Consider the following 25,859-nt stretch of genomic DNA (forward strand, 5'->3'; position numbering starts at 1 on the left):
TTATACCGCGTGCAAATGATATATTGATCAAATGATATATTGACACTATATCATTTGAGCCTGCTGATAGAATTATACATTGCGCAACAGAAGGTGAAATTAACTGTTATTTATACATATTTTGAAATAAAGCTTTAACCGCGCGCTAATTGAGCCGCGGCGGGTATGGTACACTCTGTAGTTGATCGCGAGTTGTCATGAACTTATGCTTGAATTTGTAAACTGGTAGGCGCTGATTATCTGTTTGAAGCATACTTAATACTAAGTGCCTAAGATTTGCGCGGTAACTGCTATGAACCTACGAATGTAATTGTCCATTTCTTTTTTATGGTTAAATGGTAACCTTTAACCTATAACGTAACCCTAAGCAAACCCACGGTAACCGAAGAGATCACGTGCCTTTAAGGTTTATATGTTAACCGTCAATTACTTTTGCCAGTGCCCTCGAAACCTATCAATCCTAAACGCCCTTAAATTCGTTTCGCAGCCTCCGTGAGTTTACATTTCGTACGGGGTCAAGAAAAGAGGCGGTGGGCTTTTATGAGTTTTCATCCGGATCCGGTGCACTTTGCCCTGCGACCTTCTACTGATTTTCATGCATCCCTAAAACAAATGGACAAAATATATTTTTGTCAGAAACTTGCAGCAGTTACTATGTGGTTCAGTCGGTATTTACCAGCTTGAGCTCGAGGTCACGGGCTTTAGTCGAGCTGCAGAAGCCGCATTATGATGGAAACCAAACGCGAAAACGGAAATGTGGTTTGCGATTAATATGACAGCGCGAGGGGTTCTAAATAACCCACGTACTGCTTTGGGAAGTATAAATCCGCATGGACTATGTAATCTCTGCAAAAGCACTCATAATATACAGTGTTCTGCAACTTAACCGTCTTGGAAACTTTTCCAAGACGGTTCCGATAAAGTTGCTGAACACTATATACGTAGCCAGGTCTTGCTATTTTGGCTAAATGAAGCTGCAGGTGTTCTACTGCCCCACACTTGGTTTATGTGGAAGATATTCGGTTAAAAGAACATTACATACATTCACTCCAAGCCATATTTTTTTCATGCAAAGAACTACAGCCGCTGGTATCAAGACGGGGGCTCTACAGAAGCCGTAGAAAAAGGAAAAGAAAAGAAAAGAAACTACCTCGACGCTTCTTGAACGACGAGGGAGGGGGGGGGGGGGGGGGCGTGAAAAAGAAAGAAAACTGCTTCTCGCTGCGCGGGACCCGCTGCCCCCCATCGGTCCATCTCTTCTCCCTGCGGCAAAGCGGAAAGAACCACGGGGAGGCGAAAGGCATCGAGGCACCCTACCGCGGGGGGCGACAGGAATGCCGAAGCAGAGAAATAGCGGCGAAAAAAAAAAAAAGAAAGAATTGCATGCACCGCACACAGGAGATTATCCCTGCTTTTGTAGCTTCTCCCCCCCCCCCCCCTCCTCCCTTCTTGAGGTCACGTGGCCAAAAGGCGGGAAAACACATCCCGCGCGAGCTAAGATGCGCGGCTAGCGCGGCACCACTCAGTCGACGGCCAGCCTCCGTGAGCCCGTGCGGGCGCGCGCGATGCCTACTGCCTAATTTTATCGTCCGCTTTTATTTCGCGCAAATTCAATCTGTCTCAACCTCCTGCAGCAGTCAGCGTTTGAAAAGAACAGCCCATATATGCAGCTGATGATTGCAGCCGCTCTGTACAGATTCTTCGTGCCGAAGTTCACCAAAACATGCGTAAGTACATGATCTTTCGGTCTTGATCAGAGGAGCTTTTTGCTAGATTCGATATTATACTGAACATAATAATGTATTGTTTTGGAGCATATGTTCGTCTTGTTATATACTCCTTGCATCTTTCTTCATATATATATATATATATATATATATATATATATATATATATATATATATATATATATATATATAATTGGTGTGGGCGCTGAACGCGCAGGAAGTCTTGCTGAGCCGTTTGGAAACAAGGCTGCGGCTGGCTGCGGTGGCAGAATTGGCTAATTTTGCTGCAGTCTGGGTCCTTGGGTATCTCCTGTCCCAAAATGCTCGCCTTTTAATATGGAGGGACACTCACTATACCGATCAGGTAAGTCCAATTAGCACATATTTTGTTCGATACGACAATATACTGCAACTGTTTCTGGAGCGCGTATGTATATGCGCATCTTATTACTACGTACATTTTTTTTTTTTTTTTTTTTTATAATCGATGTGTGCGCATTTCGCTCTGATTGCGCAGGAAGACGTGCTGAGCCGACTTGGAAACGATGCTGCGGCGGTGGAATTAGCTCTTTTCGCTGCAGTCCGAGGTCCGATCTCCTCTGCCCCAAAACGCCCGTCTTTCACTTCTTCACATCGAAGTGCATGCACTGACATGTATACCGACCAGGTAAGTCAAATTATCGCTGATTTTCTTCTATACGATAATGTACTGCAACTAATTATGTATTGTTTTGAGACTTATGCGCATCTTGTTACTGTAAATGCATATTTTGTAATTGGTGTGCGCGCCTTGCGCTGATCGTGCAGGGAGGCGATATCAGCTGATCTGGAAACTGGCTTCAACAGTGGAAGCTCGTTTCGCCGAAGCCTGAAGTCCTTGGTCTCCTCTACACTAAAACGCTGGTCTTTCGCTTCTTCATGGCGGTGCACTTGCCGGACAGGTATTAGCGCTGATTTTGTTCTATCCGACTCACATCGATGGGACGCATGCAACCCAGTTAAATGTCAAATGCTATCACTGATATAAATATTGCAGCACCCTTCGCCATAGGAGCGATCAGAAGCTGTACTAGCATCATCGTTACTGCCAAGCAAGCTCGTGCCAGGACTGAGTACAAGATTTATGCCGTGTTTATTATTATTATTTTTTTCTGCTGTAATGATGTAATACGTGAAAATTGATGATTGAGTGATGCGGTATGCTGGCAAGGTAAGTGAGCCAGTGCGTTCATTTTGTGGATTTTGGAATTATATATGTGATGCACACAGATCTGAGCCGTTTCACATTGATTTTGTTCTGTGCGCTTGCTTTCTGGGCAAGCAGTTGTATTTTCATCGTGCGGATTATTTCCTGGTGCTTACATGCTCATGAGGTGTTCAGCTAACTTGTTTCAAGCTTTAAAAATTTAGAACGGGTTCTATACGCTTCTAAGAGTTGGGCTGTCTAAATAGCCGTCTTGGCTGATGAGACAATTTTTAAAATAATGCTCGGTTGTTAAATAACGAAAATAAATCAGATGACTTATCGTTAAATATCATGTCGCTTTTGCTGTAAAAGTTCCATCTAGTTTGAGAAAATTAAGCTGTATTCTACGGAAATAAACTTATTGTAGGTTTCATGTAAATATCGCGGAAACTGTTTGTTCTGCCGGCGCATACGCGCTCTATGACAAGCGCGGACACTTGGTTTTGCTAGAATTATTAAATTGCAGCATTAGCATGAAAGAACGCGCTTCGGGAGGATAAGGTTTGAGTGCGCTACAGTTGCAAATTGCAACATCATGACTCCAGCAAAACAAAGTGATCGCGCCTTTCTCGCGGATTCACGGATCCTGATTACCTATTGCGCTTTGCGCTAATGCGTTTTCAGTAGGGTCGCATGAAGTCAAGCGCATAAAATATATTGATGTGATAGTGCAGTTGGTGGCAGTGAGCAGACATTATTTTTTCTACCTTTTCACCCTATATTTGCCTGCAATGTAAAAGTGTAGGCGAAAAGGAAATTTTTAATTAAAACACTTTTCTTCATACAGCTGACCAAGATGGAACCTGCCGCAGATCCGACCAGTCGCAGACATCAAGTGGTCGACAGGCTGCCAAAAGAAGGAGACCAAGCCTCAAGCCCATCTTCCATATGTGGCACACGCGCAGTCATATATCCACGCTTATTAAAAAGCAAATCGCGAGATTTTTCTGAACGCTGTTGACAAATAAATTTTTCACCAAATACTGCAGCTTTTGTTTCTTCATGGCATCAGAAAAGCTATTGCTTTTCTTGATGCATTTTGTATGTGCTACCCCGTTATATATGCATGGGCCACGATATATTAAATGCATCACTAACCGGCGTCGGGAAGCAACCGGCCGACGTACGGTCTTTCGTCAGCAAAATGCTAGGGCAGACGAGCGGCCGACCATTCAGTAACGCTGGCAGACGGCAGGCCCACGTGCGGCAGGTGGTCAATCACGTCGGGCCAAAAGGTCGGGCCGTAGTCGATTGCCGAAAATCGGCCGACGTTAGGTCAGTGTCAATCCCCGACGCCGGCCCTCATTCGGGTGCCGAAGGTCGGCCGGCCACTTTTCGGTCGCGAGAAAGGTCGGCCCTACCTTTTGCCACACACTTTTTTTTGCTTGGGTGTGGGCCAGGCGAGTTTATCAACTTGAGAAGAAGTTTGGCTTTTTCACCCACCCTATGGCGGCTGATTCTCCATCGAAATGAGCTGCTGAAGTGCGGCTGCGAGTCGGGGAGGCTGAGGGGTGTCAGGTGGGCCAAGGATATGGAAGCCAAGTCCACGTAGGCACTGCACCGGGAGCACAAGCAGAGCATCGGCCCGGTGCGGTTCTACGACAATAGCATAGGCAGCGGCCTCCTTTTTGAGGCACGGGCTGGTGCATTGCGGAATTTGCTCTACCGGCGCCGTTTCGATCCTGCTGTGTCGTGTACTCTATGCAGGGTGTGCAGCACTGAGGACGAATCGGTGGAGCATTTAGCCTTGCGCTGCCCTCGTTTCTCCATGCCGGCCATAGAGGGCGCCACACTCCCACAGGCGCTCGGTTTCCCCTCAACCCCACCCGCAACGGCGCCGCCGGAGACAGCGCGGCCGCTGACAAAGCATTGCTTAAAGCAACTGCGGCGACGACGAGAAGGCTCGCCCGAATGGTGGAGTGCAGTTCGCCAGTTGTGATGAAGTTTGGGCCGGGGGTTGGGTGTGGTGTGGTGAGTGTGTGGTGAGGGTAGGCGCGGTCGTGGGGTGTGTCCAGGTGAAGTGCTGCGTGTGACCTTCTTAGTTGATGTCTCTTCAAACAATTGTGTGCGTGTGTGGGTGGGTTTTTTTTTTTATTAGCTGGGACACCCAATCTGGTGTCCACCCGTTACAAAGGGACTAGCTAACACTATCATCATCATCATCATTGGTCATCCCTTCCACTGGTAGGGTCCTTCTAGGGACTCTACCACTGGTATGTGTTGTGATGTCGACCCAAGGCCGCGCGTTGTCCGGCTCAGTGGCGATCTGAAAACGTTGTGTACATCTATAGGCGCCACATTCGTGGAGGCCGCAGGATTGCAAGGAGACCGAGGATTGGCGAGGGATGTCTGCATTACCGTGCTGAAGCAGCTCGACAAGTGGCGAACAAATTGGTGGAGCTTGCGCAGCGTTTTTTAGGCGGAGAGAGCGGGGCACGGAAAACCCGCACGGAGCATCGCCTACAGGGGCACCAGACCACTCCGCAGAGCAAGCGGATACCCGTTTCTAGTCCGGCAGAACATGGCATGAGCACCGAAAGCCTGTGCGCGCGCTGGCAGATGACAACGGGGGCCCTCGGAGAGGGGAGCACTCCCCTGGCCCTCGGAAAGGTGGCCTCACCACCGCAGTTGTGCGTTCAGGGACGGGTGCCCTGGGTCCAGCCCACCAATCGGGACGGACCAGCATATCTGGCACCACCTGCACTCCAGCTACCTTTTCCGCCAATCCCAGTGTGGCCCGATCCTCGGTTTTATGGACCTGGGCCGACACAGAGTGTGCTGCAGAACCAGTATTATCCGACGCTCGCCCAGCAGTCCGGGTCCCAAGCCCACCAAATGGACGCCGGAATAAGCCGCGACCTCTACCACATAGTGGCCGAGATGGTCAGTCGCCACATGGCACTACAAGTGCCCCGACCAGCAGGCCGCAGGCGGGCTCGCGTCCACCGGCGGAGAAATGAACAGCTGTGTTTTTCGGTGGGCTTCCTGAACCTACAGAGCGCTCGGCGGGAGCATAAATGGGCCGAGCTTTAGACATGGAGCGGTTTTCGGTGTATGGGGTGGTGGAAGCGCACCTAAGAGACCTGGAAGAATCACCCATCGATGCCGAGTGGTGCTGGTCGGCGTGCAACAGGGATGCCCACAGTCGTAAAGGAGGCGGGGTCGGAGTATTGTGGCGACGGGATCTCCAATGAAAACGCGTAGAAGAAGGCTGCAGGGAACACTTGTGGGTGGATGGTAAAGTGATGGGGCATCCCACTATAGTGTGCGTGCTCTACTTGTCTCCGCAACATCAGGCCGAGAATTTACAGTTGATGGACTGTGTGCGCCAGGATGTGCGTCGCCTAGCCGCCAGCAGGCAAGTAATAATCCTCGGAGACTTTAATGGTCACCTTAGCGAGCTGGACGGCCGCTCAGACGCTAATGGGCAACTTCTGCTGCAGCTGGCTGAGGAATCCGCCTTTTGCGCGAGGATGTGGCGCCATCATACGGGAGCGGGCGGGAAACACATTGAGCGGCAGTGTAGCAGACGACGCGAAAGCACACCATACGAAATGGCCACGCCAACGCTGGTAGAAAGCGAAAGCTCCCCCCCTTTTTTGGGCTCGGAGCGGAAAGTAGTGAAAGTGATTGCAGCATATCACGTTCACGCAGTATGGTGTCACTCATAACGCACGTACGCATATACTATCTTCGTATTGTAAGAGCGTGTAGCGCGGGCCGTGTTCGACGTGAGAGACGCTCTCAGCGTGCAGGTTTTCGGCAGACAGGAGAGCGTGGGGGCAGAGAGAGAGGGATCTCAAAGGGCAAAGCAGCCAGGGGTTTGTTGATGCTGCAGAGCTAGGTGGAATCGTCTCCTGTGACTTTGAGCGGCGCATATGCGCGGGGTGTCTTGAGTTACCGAGCACAATGCGGTCACCGCGGCGCCGGCATGGTGCAATGGGCGTCGCTTCCTCCTCGCATCATCTACAACCGTGCAGCTATAGGATTTCATCCACGAAGATCGGCAGAGAGTCACATGTACACACCCCGTGAAAAGGGCATTGTCCCGGCCGGAATGCACACCTGCAGGAAACGCGCTGCGTTTTTCTGGCAATGGATGATTCAGAGCAGTAGCCGAATTCTGGCCTCAGGAGTCAGAACGGATGTGGTCGCAGTGGTGAAAAGGTTCTCGGTGCGCAGAGAATGGTCATTCTGTTGTGAAAGGATCTCCAACGTTCATTTCTGCCTCCGCTGCGATTTCTGCGGAATCAACAACTTGGTGACACATGTGAATCTCCTACATATCGGATGCGCATCTCGGTCAGGAACCAACCCTGTTCTACGTCCAGAGCGATCCACTCTGCAAGTGAACGAGCATGAACCCTCCAGGAGACTCATTTATTGTGCCGGGCGGTTTCCTTACCGTTGCAAACGGTTGGACGAAGACGACGATTATCAAGCTCCCTAACGAAGTGCATCTGATTGCGTACATTAAAGGAACAAAGTCCGGATGCTTTGGCGTGCACGAAGGCGAGCCTTTAATTAAAAGAAAATACTGTGCGTCGTGCAAGTGTCAAGTGCGTCATATGCTCCGAGCGGCAAAAACACAGATACTACAGGTATGTATGCATCTAAGCGAAATAGGCATGATGAAAAGTACCTACTGGAGTTTTCACCCAGGCTGTAGCGCACCAGTGATAGCTGCAATGAGGATTTCTTCGGTGCGTGATTGCTTCAGTTGCACCGGGGCCTGAAGGCGATGTATTTTGTCCCTTCTTATCTTTATGTGCGAAAGGGCAAGGTAGCTTAGATATCACAGGCGGCTGTGTGCGCTAGGCCGTAATATTTAGCATGTTTTATCGTGACTGCCACCTCACTAACAAGAAAAAAAAAAATAGGGCGTTTTAATGCACTGCCGTTCGCGAGCCTCATGACCAGCTCAACCACTCGGCTCGCTAACGGCGGTGCATCACAACAAACACCCTTTTTTTCTTCTTTTTAGTCAGGCGGCAGTCGCGATAAAACATGCTAAATATTACGGTCTAGCGCACACAGCCACCTGTGATATCTGCGCTACCCGGCCCCTTCGCACATAAATAAAACAAACGACAAAATACATCGCCATCAGACGCGCCGAACAAATGCTCATTGCGGCTATCATGGTGGGTTACAGGCTTGGTGCAAACTCCGGTAGATACTTTTCAGCATGCACTGTAACGAAGTGTTTTTCGCACAGTCGAGAGCACGCAGTCGGCTGCCAAGGTCGCCCATTCACGTCTTGACGCTTGGTTGCCCTAATCCAAGCTTCACGCCGTTGCAGGTCGCGGCTCGCCGAAGGAAACCTAACAAAACGCGTCTTGCATCCCGGCACGCCTCGAGAGTGGCAGTCGTAAGCGGCACAGGTGGTTGGCATCGTTTTACCGAGGCTGTGAACGTGACCGCGCCTCCAGCCCCCGTGCGTTGGCTATGAGTGCGGCGACGAGAAGCGCCGTCGACGCCGCTCAGTGTGTTTTCATCAGTCGCCGCTGGGGCTTCGCGCATGCGCAGAAAACTCGCGCAAAAGGCGGATTCGACCTGACGGTCGCCAACCTTGAGCCACGGTGTGAGGGGCAGGCAACATGGTGCGCGCGTGGTAGTTCAACTATTGATTACGCGTTGGTTTCGTCCAGCCTTATGCTTGCACTGCGGGAGATAGCAGTCGACGAGGGTGATCTTTTCAGCCTCGGAACCACAACCGGTTACGACTCGTCTTTGGCAGCTACCACAAGAAAGATGGAACCAGCTTGCGTACCCCCCATTGGGCTGGCGCGTACCTTCCATGCCAGGCGATTGAGCGAGTGGTCGACGAGTTTGAGGCGTCCCCGGGGAGAATGGAGGCGCGGACTTACGACAAGTACATGTCTCCGCTACATGCAACAATTCTGGACCACATGGTTCGTGAAAGCTCACGTCCTCGTAGGAGGAGGAATCCTTGGTGGGACCGAGAGGTGAAGTGGCGTGGCGGGAGCGGCAAATCGCAACCACTGGATGACCATTAAAGGGCAACTCCGGGGTTTTTTTGACATTCGAATATTCTAATAATTTTACTGTAGATTCTCCTTTCCGTCCTGACGCATTCTACAAAATTTGGGCGCCGTACGATAATCCGTTCGCGCGCAACACGACTTTAAAATATGCTGTTTTCATGGCTTAAATTGAGACTATTTCTGCCGGCAACACGGAGTTTCTGACGTCACAAACAGTATACCGGCGTTACTGTCCACTTCCCGCATGATTATGAAATTTTGAGGCTTATATTGAACTACCTCAGACATTTTATGCAATGCTTCATGATTTACATGCTTTATTTTCACCATCCAACGCACGTACGAGTGTTTCTCTAATACTGAGTGTGACGTCACCATTTCGTCACCTGGGACGTCATTTCTGGACGTGAAAGCAGTTTCGGTTTCGATTTGCTGCTCTTTCTTTTTAAAAATACTTCTAATTGGAATTTCGAAAAATGTTTTTTTATGTTCGAGTCAGGACGTGCCGAGGATTTTAATTCAACCAAAAACACAGAATGATGGAAAAACCACCGGAGTTGACCTTTAAGGAAGGTGTTCCGGACGTGATAGCGGCCGCTTGGGCAGACCGGGCAGACTACTTGCACCTAAAGCACAAGGTGCAAACACTGGTGCAGGTGAAACTCGCGAAGCACAACCTTCGGCTCATGAGGTCCCTGCGCGAGGAGGGCAAGACGGCAGCGCAGAAATTTTGGGGCTATGTGCGTTCAATGGACCGGCGGGATCCCCCGCTGCCCCCAATCATCGATGCGACGACAGGGCAGCCAGCTGTAAATCAGCAAGAGTACCTGACGGCATACTATGCCACCTTGTATGGACAAACGGTAGCATGTGAGGAGCCCGAAGAGGAGACCGTAACCTCGCCGATGGATGAGGGGACTCCGAAAGAGATGGAGCCGCGGTGGGAGATCTCCATCAAGACCATGGAGCGCGCCCTCACTCTCATAAGTGCTCGTACAGCCTCGGGACCTGATGATGTGTCGGCTCGTTTGGTGAAAAGCCTCGGCCCGGAGTCAAGAGAACAGCTCGCTGGCCTCTTGACAGCTGTTATCAAGGGAGCACCAATCCCGGATGAATGGCACACACCTACATGCAAGCTATGCATGTAGGTGTGTGCTGTACATCACTTTTCACATATTCCCCAGTACCAGACAGTACTAGTTATTTAATGCACATTGTTCCTCGATGGCACGATTGAGGATAGCTGAACAGGATGGTTAAGAACTAGAAATCAATATTTATAAGCAGGTTGGTGCGCTGCCTTCTACGCATGATAAATGCATCTGTTTTGTTTTTTCAAGTGGTGATACCTTTGTGCACGGTAATGTGCATTTACTGATTTGGCTTGTTTTGCCAGATCGCTAAGCTGTGGAATGACAGCTGCTGAAGCAAACCACGTTTTTGTTCAGCAGTGGTTCACTTTCGGCACCCATGTGCTCAGCTTCCTATCTCACGCAACATACATGCATGGGAGTGTAAGCACGAAGGCTAGAAATTCAAATTGTTTTCATATACAAGAGGGCACAGGAGGCATGTAAATTGGGTGACTGTAGCATCTTTCTGCTAATATCTGAGTCACTGTAAAATACATAAGATTTCATTAGACCCTATGACACTGGCTCAAAGAGCTTCATGACACCTCACACAGGCCAAGAGATACACATAAAATGTACTCTTCCGGCTGTGGAAGTCATGAAAGTTGCCTTCCCTGCTAATAATTTTCCTAACTATAATACAGTGAAGGAAACTGTACTGTGCACCGACACAGTGGTTAGGTTTCTTGACCCCTGAGCTCGAACATATGGGTTTCATCCCGGCCGCAGCAGCCATGTTTCAATGTAGGCAAAACACTGACCACTCATGTGCTGTGCAATGTCAGTGTGCTATGTCAGACCTTCAGTATAGCATCCTTCATTGCCGATATCAGTTGAGAATGTTAAACCCCATATAAAGTTCCAAAGCTTTGTTATGCACTAGCTACAACACTTTATATAGCCTTCGGCATGTGCAACAATGTGTGTTCAGGATTTTGAAAGATGTATCATGTATCTGGTGATGTGTGGGTGCACAAGTTTGATAGGTGCTACAGATTTTCTAAGCACGAAAAAAAAAGGTTTCTAATGAAGCTGTGTTTATAAATGAAGAGCCTCAAAACTTTTCTGTTAGCCTTGCAACTCAGCTGAGGTCACGATAATTTGTTAATGTGACAGTGCGCCACCATGCAGACAATAACGCAACCCAACATGTGGGATTTGTTATGGGTTCGTGAAAGGGGCAATGAGCACATTGAAATTTGTATCAATAACATGTCGTTTTCCAGACAGAGCTTTCACTGCAGCAGGGTGACAAGATGGCACCGTTAACACGAACCCGTGTTAATGCCGAAACAACTAGCAGAAACGTCAAACTAATTCTGAAGTCTGATGCATCAATTTTATGTAAAATAATGTGAAAAGTTTTCAGGAACACAACCACGCTGCAGACAAAATCTTGTCCAGTGCCAGAAGAGCAGTAAACCACGGCTGTCATACAAGCACAGCTGCAGAGAAACCGAAGCTCTGCAGACCTGAATAAAAAAAAAAAAAAAAAAAAAAAAAAAAAACGCCGCGCAAGTTGGCAGAAAATGAGTGCACAAGAGAACAGCTCTGTATTCTGGTTAATATAGCACACTTTTTTTTCTTAAATTTTTTGTTTCTTTAAAGCATGAGGACCACAGGCACATCACTAAATTGTTCACCACAGCCAGTAATGCTAGCACATCAAAAAAGCATCACTTGCTTGCACGAGCCTGATTGTGGGCGATGCCGCGGTTTACCACACCACACTCTTGAAAGTTAGTCGGATCTGCACCTCCCATAGTCGTCACAAGAGCTTTAACAATAAATCATTTTTTTATATGTGAAAGAGGAAGACAGGTTAATAAAAATAACAAATCACGAAAGCTAGTTTTCCTGCATTTGGTAAAAAAAAAAATTATGCAAGCAAGCTGCCAATTATACAGAATTATTTTTTTACAGAATGGGAGACAGGTCAGCTCTAACGGCTGGGTACGATAAAAAGTCACTGAATCTTTTCAACAATGCATCAAACAGATGAATAATGCTAGCTGGTTAATGAATGCTTTCAACGTCCTAATAATCCTCAGTGAAATATACATGCCAAAATGAATGTTTAGCAACTCTATTTCTACTGCATGTGATAAAAATGGGTGGGCAAGGTCACCATGAAGATCTTTGTACTACACAGTGCACTGACAGTTAAGCATATACAGAAAGGTACATGCAACATGGTTAAAATAAAATTTTTATTGAACCACCTTTAATTCTGCAGTGCCATATTTCACTGCAATGAAGTATGAGGGTGCAGACAGGTGAAAAATTTGTGACTACAGAGGAAATAAATAATGTTTAGCTTTTCTTCAGTGCCACTACTGCTCAACTTGCAGATCCTGCAATATTAACAAAAATGCACAAATCCTAGTATGTGAATGAATAACACAACAAAAATGAAGTGGAAGAACAAGCAGTGTTTGTCTGCTGGCTTATAAAATGTAATGTAGTGATAATCCCTCTTTCCTTTGTCACTTGGTCAATAAATTAAGCACAACGTAGTCACTTGTACTGTTATGATTACAGGCTCATGTACACCTGTAATGAGCACATAGGGCATCACTTTAAAAGGAGGCATCTAAAAGTAGGTGGTAGCGGTTGGTAGCCTGAAATAGTACCTAGTACTCAGGAAAGTAGCTACTACAAAAAATGCCAACAGGAATGTGAAAAACTAGGCACTGGTGTTAAAACTTATCCTACTGGTGTGAAAGATATTAAGACACTAAGAGCATAAGAGCACTAAGAGGCTAAGAGCATAACAAAGCTGAATTCACTTTTTGCTACTCCTACGACGTTTCTTTTTAGATGAAGTTTCCTTCTTCTCGACAAACTGTGGCAAAGACTGCACAGTTGCATTGAGAGAGGAAGGTGTTGGCTGCAAATTTGAATTTTTCTCACAAGTTACCAATGAGCTGACTCTGCTGGTCGATTCAGAGCTAGCAATGCCTGTTGCGGATGAACTGCTTGGGACTTCATCATCAGGTAACAGGAGCTCATTAACAGGCTGAAGTGTTGAGTCTTTTTCAATGTCCAAGTCGAACAGGCTCGGCATGTACTGTACAATCTCGCTACCTGCATTGAAGAAACAAGCGAGTTCCAAGGTCGTAGGTCACAGTTTTTATCTTTGATGTGTGCACACACCAAACAGGCATAAATAGCTTAAAACCATAAAATACCAAGCAAGGGCTCCAATCCGTGCCCCCCCAATTTCACTACTAATTTCACATTTTACAAAAGGCCCATACAGCACATTGATTTGGTTGGTTTATGGTGTTTAACGTCCCAAAAAGATAACGCTATGAGAGATGCCATAGTGGAGGGCTCCGGAAATTTCAAACACCCATGGTTGTTTAATGTGCACTGACATCACAGAACACATGGCTTTTCGCCTCGATCGATAAGTGGGCGCCGTGCATGGGATTCGATCCTGCATCCTTTGGTACAGCGGTCGAGCACCCTTAGCACTGCGCCACCGCAGCAGGGCGCACACGGAGCATGTGAGCAATAGTGGTGGCAAGGCAAGTACTTCAAGGAGAACACGGCAAGCTTGAATAGCCAGTAACTGCCACATTCTCTTCAAAATGCTTGTGGAAAGAAGAGGACGAAGCACAACAATAGTGCAAATGTACTGAAGCATCCGTTGCTTCTTTAGCTGCTCACACATGTACAGCCTGCATAAACTAAACAATGCAGCACACAATGTTCTGTTCAAAGCACTGGTTTGTTCTGAATGTCACTGCAAGATGGTGCAGGCAGGGCTCTTGTGTGTTTCTTTACCTTTGCATGACCTCATCATAGCTTATGTCTGTGGAGCCACGACCTTTAGTGTTTAGGTTCAAGCAATATTGTCACGACCCAAGCAGCCATGCAGGCAGATGCAAAATGGACCTCAACAATAAGGTCTCTTATCACTGAGCCAGGTCTAGCCCAGGCGCTCCTCAAGTGCCTATGGCAGCTTTGTTGTTGTAGTGGCTAGGAGGCCAGATATTGCTACGCATTAGCCACCACACCCACCCATGAAAAGCATAGTCTCCCCCACAAACTAACCCATGCAGAGGAGGTTACACTTTGAAGGATTCAAGTTGGGGTGGCTCTAACACCTGCAGTGACTCGAAAGTGGCCTCAGTTTCGAGATTTGTGTCCCCACCCTGGGTGTCCCGTCTGCCAGTCCCAAGATGCTGAAGCCGATATTTACCACCTGCTCTGGGAATATCTATCGCTGAAGCCAACACGGATTCAGCACTTGGTCTCTCCCCCTACAATCCGTCGTCATATGCCGCTTGAACACAGGGACTGCATCATCGTTCACTCCTGGACTTCACTGCACCAGCTAACCTTATTAAATTTATTTGACCATACCCTTCATCCATCACACCATATCCTTTATGCCCAGAAAAAATAAACACACACACACAAAAAAAGGGATAAACTAATTATACTATTTGTGCAAACCAGGAGACAGAGAAAGATATGTCCAGGTTGCCCAGAGGAGGAGTATCGACTGAGTGAAGCAAAACGCCTCGGGGATGACGATCGCGAATGCCGTTGCGGTGACGTCAGGTGCATTTCGTTAACAGCCAGGTACTCCTCAATCTCCTGTGGTTTTTCGCCATAGCGGGGCTGAGGCGAGTTTGGTGGAAATCCTCTTAAACCTATTCTCCTGTGTGGGCAATTGCGAAGAATGTGGCTGGGCTCGCCGCAGTGATAACAGAGCGGCCATCTGTTGGGCGTGCGCCACAAGTGCGCCTTGCTGATAGCGGGATGCTGTTCTTGCTGCGGTTCGAAGGGGCGCAGATCTTGTTGCTGCCCGTCGGGGCGCAGGTAGCTAGGCAGTGGTCGGCAACGGGGCGGAATAGATGTGGCTTGGGAGCAGGTTGACGTAGGAAAGTCATAATGTAAGGCTCCAGTAGTGGTGCTGGTGGTGGCTGCACCGCTCGCCGGATTTCGTCACGAATGATATCCTCGGTAGAAGAATTCATAGCAGGTGGAGCATCCAAGTGAAGGTTCTGCAGCTCTTCGTGGACAATGCTCCTCGCAAGCCACGGATGCGTAGTAGGGTGTGGCCGCTACACTTGCCTGAAGGCTGCATTGGGCACTCCGTTCCTGCACTGAACGTTCCATGCTGGCAGCTTCTCTCGCAAAATCTGTGACAGTTCTAGGAGGGTCGCGAATGAGGCCAGCGAACAACTGTTCCTTCACACCGCACATGAGGCATTGTACTTTCGTTGCCTCGGGCATGGTAGGGTCGGCGCAATTGAAAAGTCACGTCATATCCTCGACAAACATGGCCCCGCTCTCATTGGACTGGTGAGACTTTGAACGAATGACAATCTCTGCGCTTTCTTTGTGAGAACTCGAGCTGAATGTCGTAAGCAACTCACGGCGAAAGGCTGCCCAGTTGACAAAGGACGCCTCGTGGTTCTCAAACCATGTCTTGGCCGAGTCTTGCAGCGCGAAGTACATATTCATTAGCTTCCGTTCATCGTCCCATTGGTTGAACGCGGCCACACGGTCAAAACTGACCAACCAGTTTTCCACATCCTCGAACCGGTCACCGTGAAATGACGGCGGTGATCGAGGTGCGAGAAGGATGAACGGTGGGGCGTTGCTGGAATACTGACTTGTCTGGCTGGCCGTCGTGGATGTCATGGCTCGCAGCAGTGTGGTCAGTAGTTCAAACTCGGGTTGAAGGCCTTGGAGGCGACGCCTCGCTTTATGGACGGGAGTGGCGTCCGCGCGTCGATGAGCAGAGTCGTTGACGTCATTGGGGGCAACGTACATGGGATTTTACCCTGCACAATCCACCAAATGTCACCAACAAACGTAGCAAGAAGCAGAACAACCGAGCTGCCCTTTTAATCAAGCGAAGCTCGAGAGAGACGAAGACGATGCTCAGCCACGTGCAAAGACATGGTTCGGCCACTTAGTGGTGCCAGAAAATGGAAAGCAGTGTGGCAATATATATAGAGAGAAGGTGGAAGGTGTAGGCAATGACATAGTCTTGACTGGATTGGTGCTGAGCCAGAACATCGACATTTTGTTACAACTGCAGCATGGGAAGCAGTGGCAATGTTGACAATTATTTTCTTGATAATGTTTCTTATCCGTGAATACTTTGCTTGCATCAAATATGCAACAGATAAACGAGGTTATGGCCACTCACCTATAGGGTCTAGTAGAGATTTGCTTTCAGTAGCCAACTCCTGAAAAAGAAAAATCATTACTCTTTTGCAAAATTTCAGAACCTTACCAACTGAACTTCAAAGAAAAAAAAGTTAAATGTATGAATAGCAAGTCTGCAGCACAATTTACAAGCACACACATACACATATACAAATGCTCAAGAAAATGTTGAGCCTGTCACTTGCTACTTTGACAAACTAAGGGGGTGGAAAACCCGTTAATGGCTACCTGCAGTATGATGGCAGACTGAAGCACTTGTAACTAAGGATGTGTGAATACTCAAAATTTCAAATACGAATCAAATATGTTTGTTATTCGATTCATATTCGTAAAACTGATATTCGGAATTTTCTAATATTCCGAAGTAACTGAACGCACCGGAATTGTTTGGCACCGCGGCGGTGGTGGAGTGGTTAAGATGGTCTACTGTGCCGGAGTACCTGGGTTTGATCCAACCGACGATGGCTGCATTTCGATGGAGGCGAAACAAAGAGGCATCCATGTGCTGTGCGATGTCAGTGCACGTTAAAGATCCCCAGGTGATCCAAATTACTCTGCAGCCCTCCATTACCTCCCCATCACCCCTTTCTCTCTTTCTGCTTTCACTCCTACCTTCCTCTCTTCCCTTACGGTGAGGTTCAGGTGTCCGCAGAACAAGTGTGACAAATACTGCGCCTTTCCTTTCCTGCGAACCATAATTAAAAGTTTGAATTTACCGCAGTTTCACCACAGTGTGCACTTCACTGCAATGCTTGACCGCGTGGACTTGCAGTGCCTGGAAGGCCCTCTTCACAATACGGCGTCATCACATTTTGGAGGTGCTTCACTTGCTTCACTGCACAGTAAAATATTGCAGTGAAGCATCCTCAAAACGCGACGGGGCCAATTTGTGAAGAAGGCCTTTCCGACAGTGTACGCAAGGCGAATCCCATGACAAAACCAAGAAAAAAAACGTTCTCATTTTGGTTTCATCTCAAATGTGCAGACAACCATAGTGCAGGTGGGGTGTTCATCAGATAAAACTGCGATACAAATGGTCTTCGGTAGTTCTTTTTCAGGTCCATTAGATAGACATTTTTTCCGGTTCCTTGAAGGCTGAATTAACGAAAGTTTACTGTATTCAGCAGGGATATGACAGCTCCACCCATAACGCAGGCCCCTCCTGTACAGAAAACCAGTCCACAGAATTCTGTATAAAATTTATACAGGATTTTTCAGTAGAGTATGCTCATCCATGCAATTCTAGTTTAGTTTTATCTGAAAATACATGTGAATTCTGAAATAAACAAGACGAACAATGTTTGCTATTTCTTAATTTCTTTATTTTCACTGATCAGATATTCGATATTCAAAAATGTTTTTTTTTTTTTTTTTTTTTTTCCCCCCCCCCCCCAGATTTGCGTTCGATTCGTATTCGACAACTTCAATATTCGCACACCGCTATTTATAACATATCACCACAAAATGCTGACACAGTTTGCTGCATTAAAACCAGAACAAGACAACTGACACTTTCACACCTCTGACATTTGCCTTTTTTTCTGTCTGTTGTTTTCTTACTACAGCAAGTGGATGTCTTAAATATGATGTTAAAATGGCCGTGTGGTGACATTTTTGACTCATGTCCTTTCATGACATTTCGTGCATGTGCAGGGCAAATGTAAGTTGTGCGCACAAACATCCCCAATTTTAATAAAATGTACCACCCCGCTGTCGTGCAGCAGTTAGGGCACTCGACTGCTGAACCCAGGAATGAGAGTTCGGTCCCGGTCGCGGTGACTGCTTTTCGATAGCAGTGAAAAGCAACATGCGTGCACTATGTGATGTCTGGGCACGTTAAAAAAAAACAAACCATGTGGTCGAAATCAGTACTTGCCACAGGACAAAGGGAAAGAGTAAACAATGTTTTATTTGAAGGGTACAATGTTGGACAAACCAGTTGTTGTTTTAACGACACTCTGGGAACACTGCAATAATGTCAAAAATCCTGCTTGGAACACTGAGATTCTTTGCTATAAATGTTCTTGCCATCCAGACGAAGATTGTCAAGCTGTAGCATACCCCAAAGATACTATCACAAGAGAGTCTGCTGAAGCTTCAGAGATTGTGTAGCTAGGCCCCGCATGCGTTAGCACTCTGCCTATCCTCATAAAAGAAAAAAAAAAATAATAATAATAAAGAAAGAAAGAAGACAAGTTTCTTGTGTTGTCTTAGAATCTATTTTTCTGTGAATGATCAGATGGTTTGTCTTGTGTTTCCTGTGTCACTTTCTGTATACCTTCTGGTTTATCAGTGGTGTCAGCGTGTACTTAAATAATGGCACCCTGAATAAAACCATGTATCAGTGGTTAGTCAGCTCTAAGTCTCAGCCCTTCCTTCTTGGTGTTTGTGCAGGTGTGCTGCTATAATCTAGAATGTCATACCAACTTGTCCATTAGACTGAGTTATTGCGAGTCAGTGCCTGATCATGTCACCTGCCAACCACTACGTACCAGCCTGCGACTGTTTGGCCACAATGCTGATGCCAACAAAACTGAAGAACAAGCCTTTAATGCTGCTCGGCAGGAAAGTAAGCAGGCAGTAGCTGAATAATAAATGACTGGCATGCACAGAATAGGGCTACAAGAAGCACACAGAACTCAAGATCCTACTTAAGTTAGCAGTCAGCACTGTGTTTCCGAACACTCTGCAATTCATGTGACGAGAAAGTGAGCAAACAAAAAAAAGCACAGAACACAAACTGACTGCTCTACTGATGGTGTGGCCTGAAGAACTCTAGCAGAGTGTGTATAGACGGAGCTAAAACATCAGCGTTGAACACCTTCGATATCCAAAAATGGAACTAGTTGTCCTATACAAACTTACATTTACCTTTTAGTAAGGTCATGTATAGTGCCTGATGATCAAATGAAGCAGCAAGCTATAGACCAACACCAATCTGTGACGTAAGCACGATGCGGTGGCGCTTCTATCGCCAGCGTGGGCCGACTGGAGGGTAAAAAGTAGGCTTAGCGCCCATAGGAATACATGAAAGCGGAATATTCCAAAGCAGTTTTCTAATTTCACGGGTCGTCTGTGATGTCGTTATTTGGTACAGACTGACCATGAATGCCCAGGAGCAGATCATGAAAGTGTGAAATCTCATTAGCAAGGCGAAGTATCTTTAAAACACCGCGAAACGTATGGGGATGCGAATTGAGAGGGCGACCCATAGAAACACAAGTATGCAACTTACCACAACATTTTGTTCAATTCAGCAGCGTTGAACCCTTCTCATTTTTCGGTGAACGTCTTGTATGACACCCCGACGTCATGTTGCATGACACGTTACATTCTCTTGCAAGTAATGCAAGTCCGACGACTTGCGGGACCACTCACAGCACGATAAACTGACCGCGCACAGTTGCAGACGACCATGCACCACCCGCTGTCGCTAGCAGACGCTCCGGAGCTGAAGGCGGCCGCGGTGGGTATCGCCAGCTGCGCTGTCTGCTGCAATGCGCGAATCTCTTCGGTTCATATTGTCGTATGGCGTTTGACAACTGCTTTTTAAATGTAATTCTGTCTAGCACATATCACTCGAGCGACAGTATTATCAAGCTTATTTACCCTATGCGGCAGCATATCAGACTGTAAGCAAAACTGCGCGATTCGCTACACCCAGCTTGCCTTTTGGCGGTGTCTGGATTCATAACACAAGTTATTCGGGGAGTTTTAAAAGTAGACTGCCTCCGTAATGATGCACCATACTTTATCACACACTTCTTCAAAGCGCTGGTCAACGTTTAACGACCGGCCACCACTTCTGATGCTCTACGAAATGAGAAAAATGTTCCGGTAAGTTGTGTTTACATGTATTTCTATGGGTCGCCCTCCCAACTCGCACCCCAACACGTTTCACAGTGTTTTAAAAATACCTCGCCTCGGTAATGAGATTTCATATTTTGACGATCTGTTCTAGGATGTTCACAGTTGCTTCGTACCGAATAACAACATCACAGGTGCCCCGTGAAATGAAAAAACGGGTTTGGAATATTTCGATTCCATGTATTCCTATGGACGCTAACTCTATTTCCCCCCCCCCCCCCCCCCCCAGTTGGCTGCGGAGCCGCGAGTGCCCCCTTTGTTTGTAAACACGGTGTTGGTCTATATAACACGTTAGTTTTTTTGCACTTTACCATGTCATGTGATACTCACAGCTAATTTGTGAAAGAGGAGACCGCAGCCACACCAAAGACCTCTGAAAAATATTCCTGAGGAAGCTAGTTCAAACACTGCTGACGAACTGGGCTTACAACATCAATCTGACTGTGGAAAGATATATACTTGCACATAAATCTCTGTCAAGGAATGTTTGCTTAACTTTGAAAGAAGCTTCAAATTTCTGTGTAATGCTGATAACTTTGAAGTTAATAACTTCACTGATCCTGGCTTCTGCAAGAATGGGCTGCCTTGTGCTATTTTTATTTTTGCAACCATTGGTGTAGACTACTATTTTCAATTGGTGACCATTTGAATCTTCCCAACACATACATACGAACAGGCTGAACTACAATGGAGAACAGTGCTACATACAGAAATACAGTCAAACATGGTTATATCGAACCCGGATATATCGAATTTTGGTTATACAGTCGAACCCGGATATATCGAACTCGAAGGGGATCGCAAAATAGTTCGATATATCGATAATTCGATATACAAAAATCGGCTTGTGACGGCACTTACGATGCCAAAAAACGATACCGCATATGTCGCGTAATCAATCCACTCGCATAATGAACCCACCCTCCACTTTTTCACCCGAGAATTTGAAAGAAAAAAAAAAATGCGTTAAGACCAGCTCGCTCACATGCAAGCGATTGAGCGATCTCATCGACGAGCGGCAGCGACAGAGCGAAAAATTTCAAACTTGTTGGAACTGCGTCCCCCTTGCCGCTCGAGCCACCGCGACAGCTCAATAAAAGGTTTCTGTGTCGCTGCGGCAGAAATCGCAAGCGTTTTTGCTTGCATGTGGATGGCGCGCGTCGCTCCCGTTTCGGTCGCCGCATACGCAGCTCATTTCTTGGCAGCGTGCCAAGATGCTGTGCAGGGATGACGGCAGGGCGCATTTATCTTTTTATAGCTCCTCCGGTGGGGAGTGACTTGGCAGAGTGCCCGTGATGGCTTGATTGCACAAGCCTGGTTCGATTTATCACGATGATCGCAGCAGCTGACCGCGTGCTTCCGTTGATTCATACATGCAAAGATAAACGGCTCCCGCAAAAAAAAAAAAAAAAGCCTGCCGTTTCTTATTGTCCGCAGCCGCCATATCTTACGCTACGTCGCGCGTACAGCACAACGATAAGAAAGGATTACTCTCGCAAAAAAAAAAAAAAAAAAAAAAAGAGCTGCCGCTTCTTAACGTCCGCAGGCGCCATAGCCATGTCAGCCACCGCGCGCAGAGGGTTCGCAACACACGCTGGAGAAAGCGTCCGACGTCTGTCTGAAAACGGGCTGAGCTGGCTTGGCGCATGCGTAGCGCGTGCTGAAGGAGAGAGATAGCTCGGCAAAAGAATGGGCTTGCAAACGTCATGTGTTGGCGCGCGGGAAACAACTGCAGATGCGCGCGCCTTTGAGGAATGGGCGCGGCGCTGTCCAGAACTGTCCCCTCTCATTCCTTCCGCGCGTGGCTTGAAAACGTCACGCGGCAAACGGCCAAGCGTGATGCGATCGTCTTTGGGGAAGGCACACTTTCCAGTGCGTGGTGCGGAGTTCGATATATCGAACGACCGGTGAAATTGAGTTCGATATATGACGCGGATTTCCTATACTTTTACATGGGATTTTCAAGGGGATATTCCGTGAGTTCGATACAGTCGAACCCGGTTATATCGAACCCGGATATATCGAATTTTGGTTATATCGAACTCACGGAATATCCCCTTGAAAATTCTATGTAAAAGTATAGGAAAGCTGCGTCATATATCGAACTCAATTTCACCGGTCGTTCGATATATCGAACTCCGCACCACGCACGGGAAAGTGTGCCTTCCCCAAAGACGATCGCATCACCCTTGGCCGTTCGCCGCGTGACGTTTTCAAGCCACGCGCGAAAGGAATGAGAGGGGACAGTTCGGTGACGGCTGGTCTGGGAAGCGCCGCGCCCATTCCCCAAAAGCGCGCGCATCTGCAGTTATCGTTTCCCGCGCGCCAACATATGACGTTTGCGAGCCATGTGCGTGGGTGTGCCCATTCTTTTGCCGAGCTATCTCTCTCCTTCAGCACGCGCTACGCATGCGCCAAGCCAGCTCAGCCCGTTTTCAGACAGACGTCGGACGCTTTCTCTAGCGTGGGTTGCGAACCCTCTGCGCGTGGCATGGCGGCTGACGTGGCGATAGCGCCTACGGACATTAAGAAGCGGCAGCTCTCTCTCTTTTTTTTTTTTTTGTGAGTCATCCTTTAGCATAAGATATGGCGGCTGCGGACGTAAGAAGCGGCAGGTTTTCTTTTCTTCTTTTTTTTTTGCGGGAGTCGTTTATCTTTGCATGTATGAATCAACGAAAGCACGCGGTCAGCTGCTGCGATCATGACGCCCGCCCTAAGCGCGGAGTCATAAATCGAACCAGGCTGGCTTAATCGAACCAGGCTTGTGCAATCAAGCCATCACGGGCACTCTGCCAAGTTCGCTCCCCTCCACTGCAGGAGCTATCAAAAGATAAACGCGCCCTGACGTTATCGCTGCGCAGCATCTTGACACGCAGCCAAGAAATGAGCCGTGGATGAGACGACCGAGTGACGCGCGCCATCGACACGCAAGCGAAAACGCTCGCGATTTCTGCCGCAGCGACACAGAAACCTTGTTTTGAGCTGCCGTGGTGGCTCAGCGGCGAGAGGGACGCAGTTCCAAGAAGTTTGAAATTTTTCGCTTTGCCGCCGCCGCTCGTCGCTGAGATCGCTTGCATGTGAGCAAGCTGGTCTTAACGCTTTTTTTTTTTTTCAGATTCTTGGGTGCAAAAGTGGAGGGTGGGTTCATTATGAGAGTGGGTTGATTACGCGACAAATACGGTATCGTTTTTTCGCATCGTAAGTGCCGTCACAAGCCGATTTCTGTATATCGAATTATCGATATATCGAACTATGTATTTCACGATCCCCTTCGAGTTCGATATATCCGGGTTAAACTGTATACCATTGTGAAAAAGCATACACTGTTAATGATTGGCTCAAACCATGAGCTCAGTTTAGGTAAAATATATGGGAGATTTTTGTGTTTAAAATGTTGGTACCAGAAATGGTGATGATTCATTGAAGTATGCTTTAAACAAGTGACACTAAATGCTGCCATAATTTTTTTTTTCCGACGTGAAAGTGCCTATGCCTGTCAGAGAAAAGCAGTGATGATGATGTGCCGCTATCGATCTCAAACCTGCATGTGGCATCGTCATTCATATTTTATGAAACTCAGGACTGATACTCCGATGTTCTGAATTGCCGACCATACTGGCATATCATTGAAGGCACAGCTCTCTGCCCATAACTCCTGGAGCATTCGCGCTGCACTGGTAGCAATGGGTATTAGGTGCATCATAACTTTCATACAATATGACAGGCAGCACCTAGTGAGTTTCAATTCAGCAGCTATGCAAAAACAGACACTTCAATAGGGCAGCATTGGGGAAATTATAACTTGTTTATATCGAGTAATTCGCAATATGGAAGCTTGTTACACTCAGGTTTAAATGTGCTGATACCCCTCGGATATGCCCCATAAAATGAAATGTGTAGCATAAAAACTTACCCCCAATGAAGACGTCAATATATCTTCTGGAGAAAATAACTGAAAAAAGAAGAAACAAAGAACGTATTTAACATGCTTGTAACAATTACGTTGTATAATGTCCTAGATTCCCCTTGTCATAGTTGCTCGTGAAAACATGCTCGTGAAAATATGATTCAAATCAGTCATGTTTTGCGCCATGAATTTTATCCTGTAAAATGAGCAAAAAACAATAACCTTTATTTGACACTTAGATTAAAAACATCAGCACACCCTAGCAGTGCAAGTACATGCAAGATGATGCTCACTTCATCATCAACATAGGCAAAAGCAGTGTTCATCAGTGCTCATCAAGAGCACCATTAATGCTCCACTGCCAGGAGTCATGCCAAAAAAGATAGCCTTTGAATTTTAACAGTTTCTGGTGCTGTATTTATGGATATGAGCATGCATTACACAGCCGAACTTCGTTGTAACGAAGTCTGATTTGTCACGAAAATTTGTTCATTATATCCGATATTCATCTTGAAGAGTATGTGCATATATTCCTGCAGACAAGTCAGCTAATAAACACAAGTAAAAGTCACTTTAATATGAACAACACAAAGACGCAAAGATGCACTTTCTAAAATTAAAAACTCAGTGTTGCAGGATAGGGGTTTATTAGAGGTACAGGGACACCATCTAGAAGCACGGCAGGAACAGTCCGTGTACAAGCAGCTCCAGCGCACACAACAATAGCAATGTCACTGGAGACAGCACACGATATCTTCTTCCCCTTTGCACGTACATCTTCATCTTTACAGTATAAACATGAAATCTCACCTTTCCTTCCAAAACATAAAAGTAAATGTGTTGCCCTGATGCACAAATAGATTTCAGTAATACGGAAAGTTGAGCTAGTTGGTACATGATTGCAAATTACGAGCGCTGCGACGGAGAACAACAACGAGAGAGTAATGACAAGGACAGGCGCTACTATCAACTGAACGTTTATTCGAAGAACACAGATTAAATACTCGCAGAAGACAACCAAAGGCACATGCGCTTCACAGATTTTTCCTAGGTATCCAGATAAACAATCTCACATTCTTGGATGCTTACAGATGGTGAGCTCACGCACGTGTCACTGTTTTTATGGATGTGATATGACTCTGACAGTTCTCTAGTCATTTGATCTTTGTGTCTAAACTTAATTTTGGTTTTGTTAAAAAGCGGTAGGCATTTCTTCCTACTAGGCACATTTGACCCACTAGGTTTATTCAAATCACAGTCCCTGTAATGAAGGGCCAAATTGGATGAGGGGGCACTATTCAAAGAAGTGTTATGCTGGCGCAGGCGCGTATTAATACATTTGCCGGTTTGCCCTATATAATTTTTCCCACATTTAAAAGGTACTTCATACACAACCCCTTCTTCACATGCGACAAAACGCGAATCATGGTCCACTTGGCACACACCTTTTCTTGTTCTACTTTTTTGTTTCTGATCTCTAGCCCTTCTGTCAACAACCGCACAAATTTTGCCCAGCTTATTAGGAACCGAAAATAACACTTTCACTCCATATCTACTGCCGATTTGCTTAAGCCTGTGGGATAACCGATGGATATACGGAATCACTGCATACTTCTTTCTATCGCTATTGATATGGACTTTTGTATCTTCTCTACCAAAAGCCTTAATCTTCTTTATGATTTTATTGCTAGCTAGAATTATCACATCCATCGGGAAGCCCGCTAACCTTAACCTTTGGACCTGTTGTTTGAAACTACTATCTATGGCATGAAC

At 46.8% G+C, this 25,859-nt stretch overlaps 2 protein-coding genes across 3 annotated transcripts in view; one reads left to right on the plus strand and one right to left on the minus strand.

Annotated features, from left to right (window-relative positions):
* The first annotated feature begins 1,521 nt into the window (after nt 1-1,521).
* On the plus strand, nt 1,522-3,956 carry LOC146205086 (uncharacterized). The gene is made up of 5 exons (XM_084586796.1): nt 1,522-1,727; nt 1,945-2,091; nt 2,245-2,394; nt 2,535-2,668; nt 3,761-3,956. Exons 1-4 carry the CDS (start codon nt 1,665-1,667, stop codon nt 2,550-2,552), a joined length of 378 nt encoding a protein of 125 aa, XP_084442922.1. The 5' UTR covers nt 1,522-1,664; the 3' UTR covers nt 2,553-2,668; nt 3,761-3,956.
* Nucleotides 3,957-11,591: 7,635 nt separating this feature from the next.
* The window catches only part of LOC146205087 (heat shock factor protein-like), a 58,390-nt gene continuing 44,122 nt past the window's right edge, over nt 11,592-25,859 (minus strand). The window contains exons 9-12 of one of the 2 annotated variants that reach the window (XR_014704123.1): nt 24,093-24,131; nt 19,548-19,804; nt 16,293-16,332; nt 13,109-13,201 (exon numbers count right to left, since the gene is read on the minus strand). Coding sequence is in view for 1 of the 2 variants with exons in the window: in XM_084589776.1 (XP_084445902.1) it covers nt 12,900-13,201; nt 16,293-16,332; nt 24,093-24,131 (381 nt within the window). In the remaining variant the exon portion in view is untranslated. Of the gene's footprint in view, nt 13,202-16,292; nt 16,333-19,547; nt 19,805-24,092; nt 24,132-25,859 lie in introns of both variants that reach the window. The other variant, XM_084589776.1, reaches the window with a different exon arrangement.

Source organism: Amblyomma maculatum, chromosome 1 (assembly GCF_055883805.1).
Source record: "Amblyomma maculatum isolate TAMU_Amacu chromosome 1, ASM5588380v1, whole genome shotgun sequence".
Classification (NCBI taxonomy): domain Eukaryota; kingdom Metazoa; phylum Arthropoda; class Arachnida; order Ixodida; family Ixodidae; genus Amblyomma; species Amblyomma maculatum.

What these genes read in the sequence shown, in the direction of transcription:
- LOC146205086 (XM_084586796.1), top strand. Translation starts at nt 1,665, where the DNA reads ATGCAGCTGATGATTGCAGCCGCTCTGTACAGATTCTTCGTGCCGAAG. An exon ending in CGAAGTTCACCAAAACATGC is followed by an intron (nt 1,728 to 1,944) that starts GTAAGTACATGA and finishes CTGAACGCGCAG; the next exon opens with GAAGTCTTGCTGAGCCGTTT. An exon ending in ACACTCACTATACCGATCAG is followed by an intron (nt 2,092 to 2,244) that starts GTAAGTCCAATT and finishes CTGATTGCGCAG; the next exon opens with GAAGACGTGCTGAGCCGACT.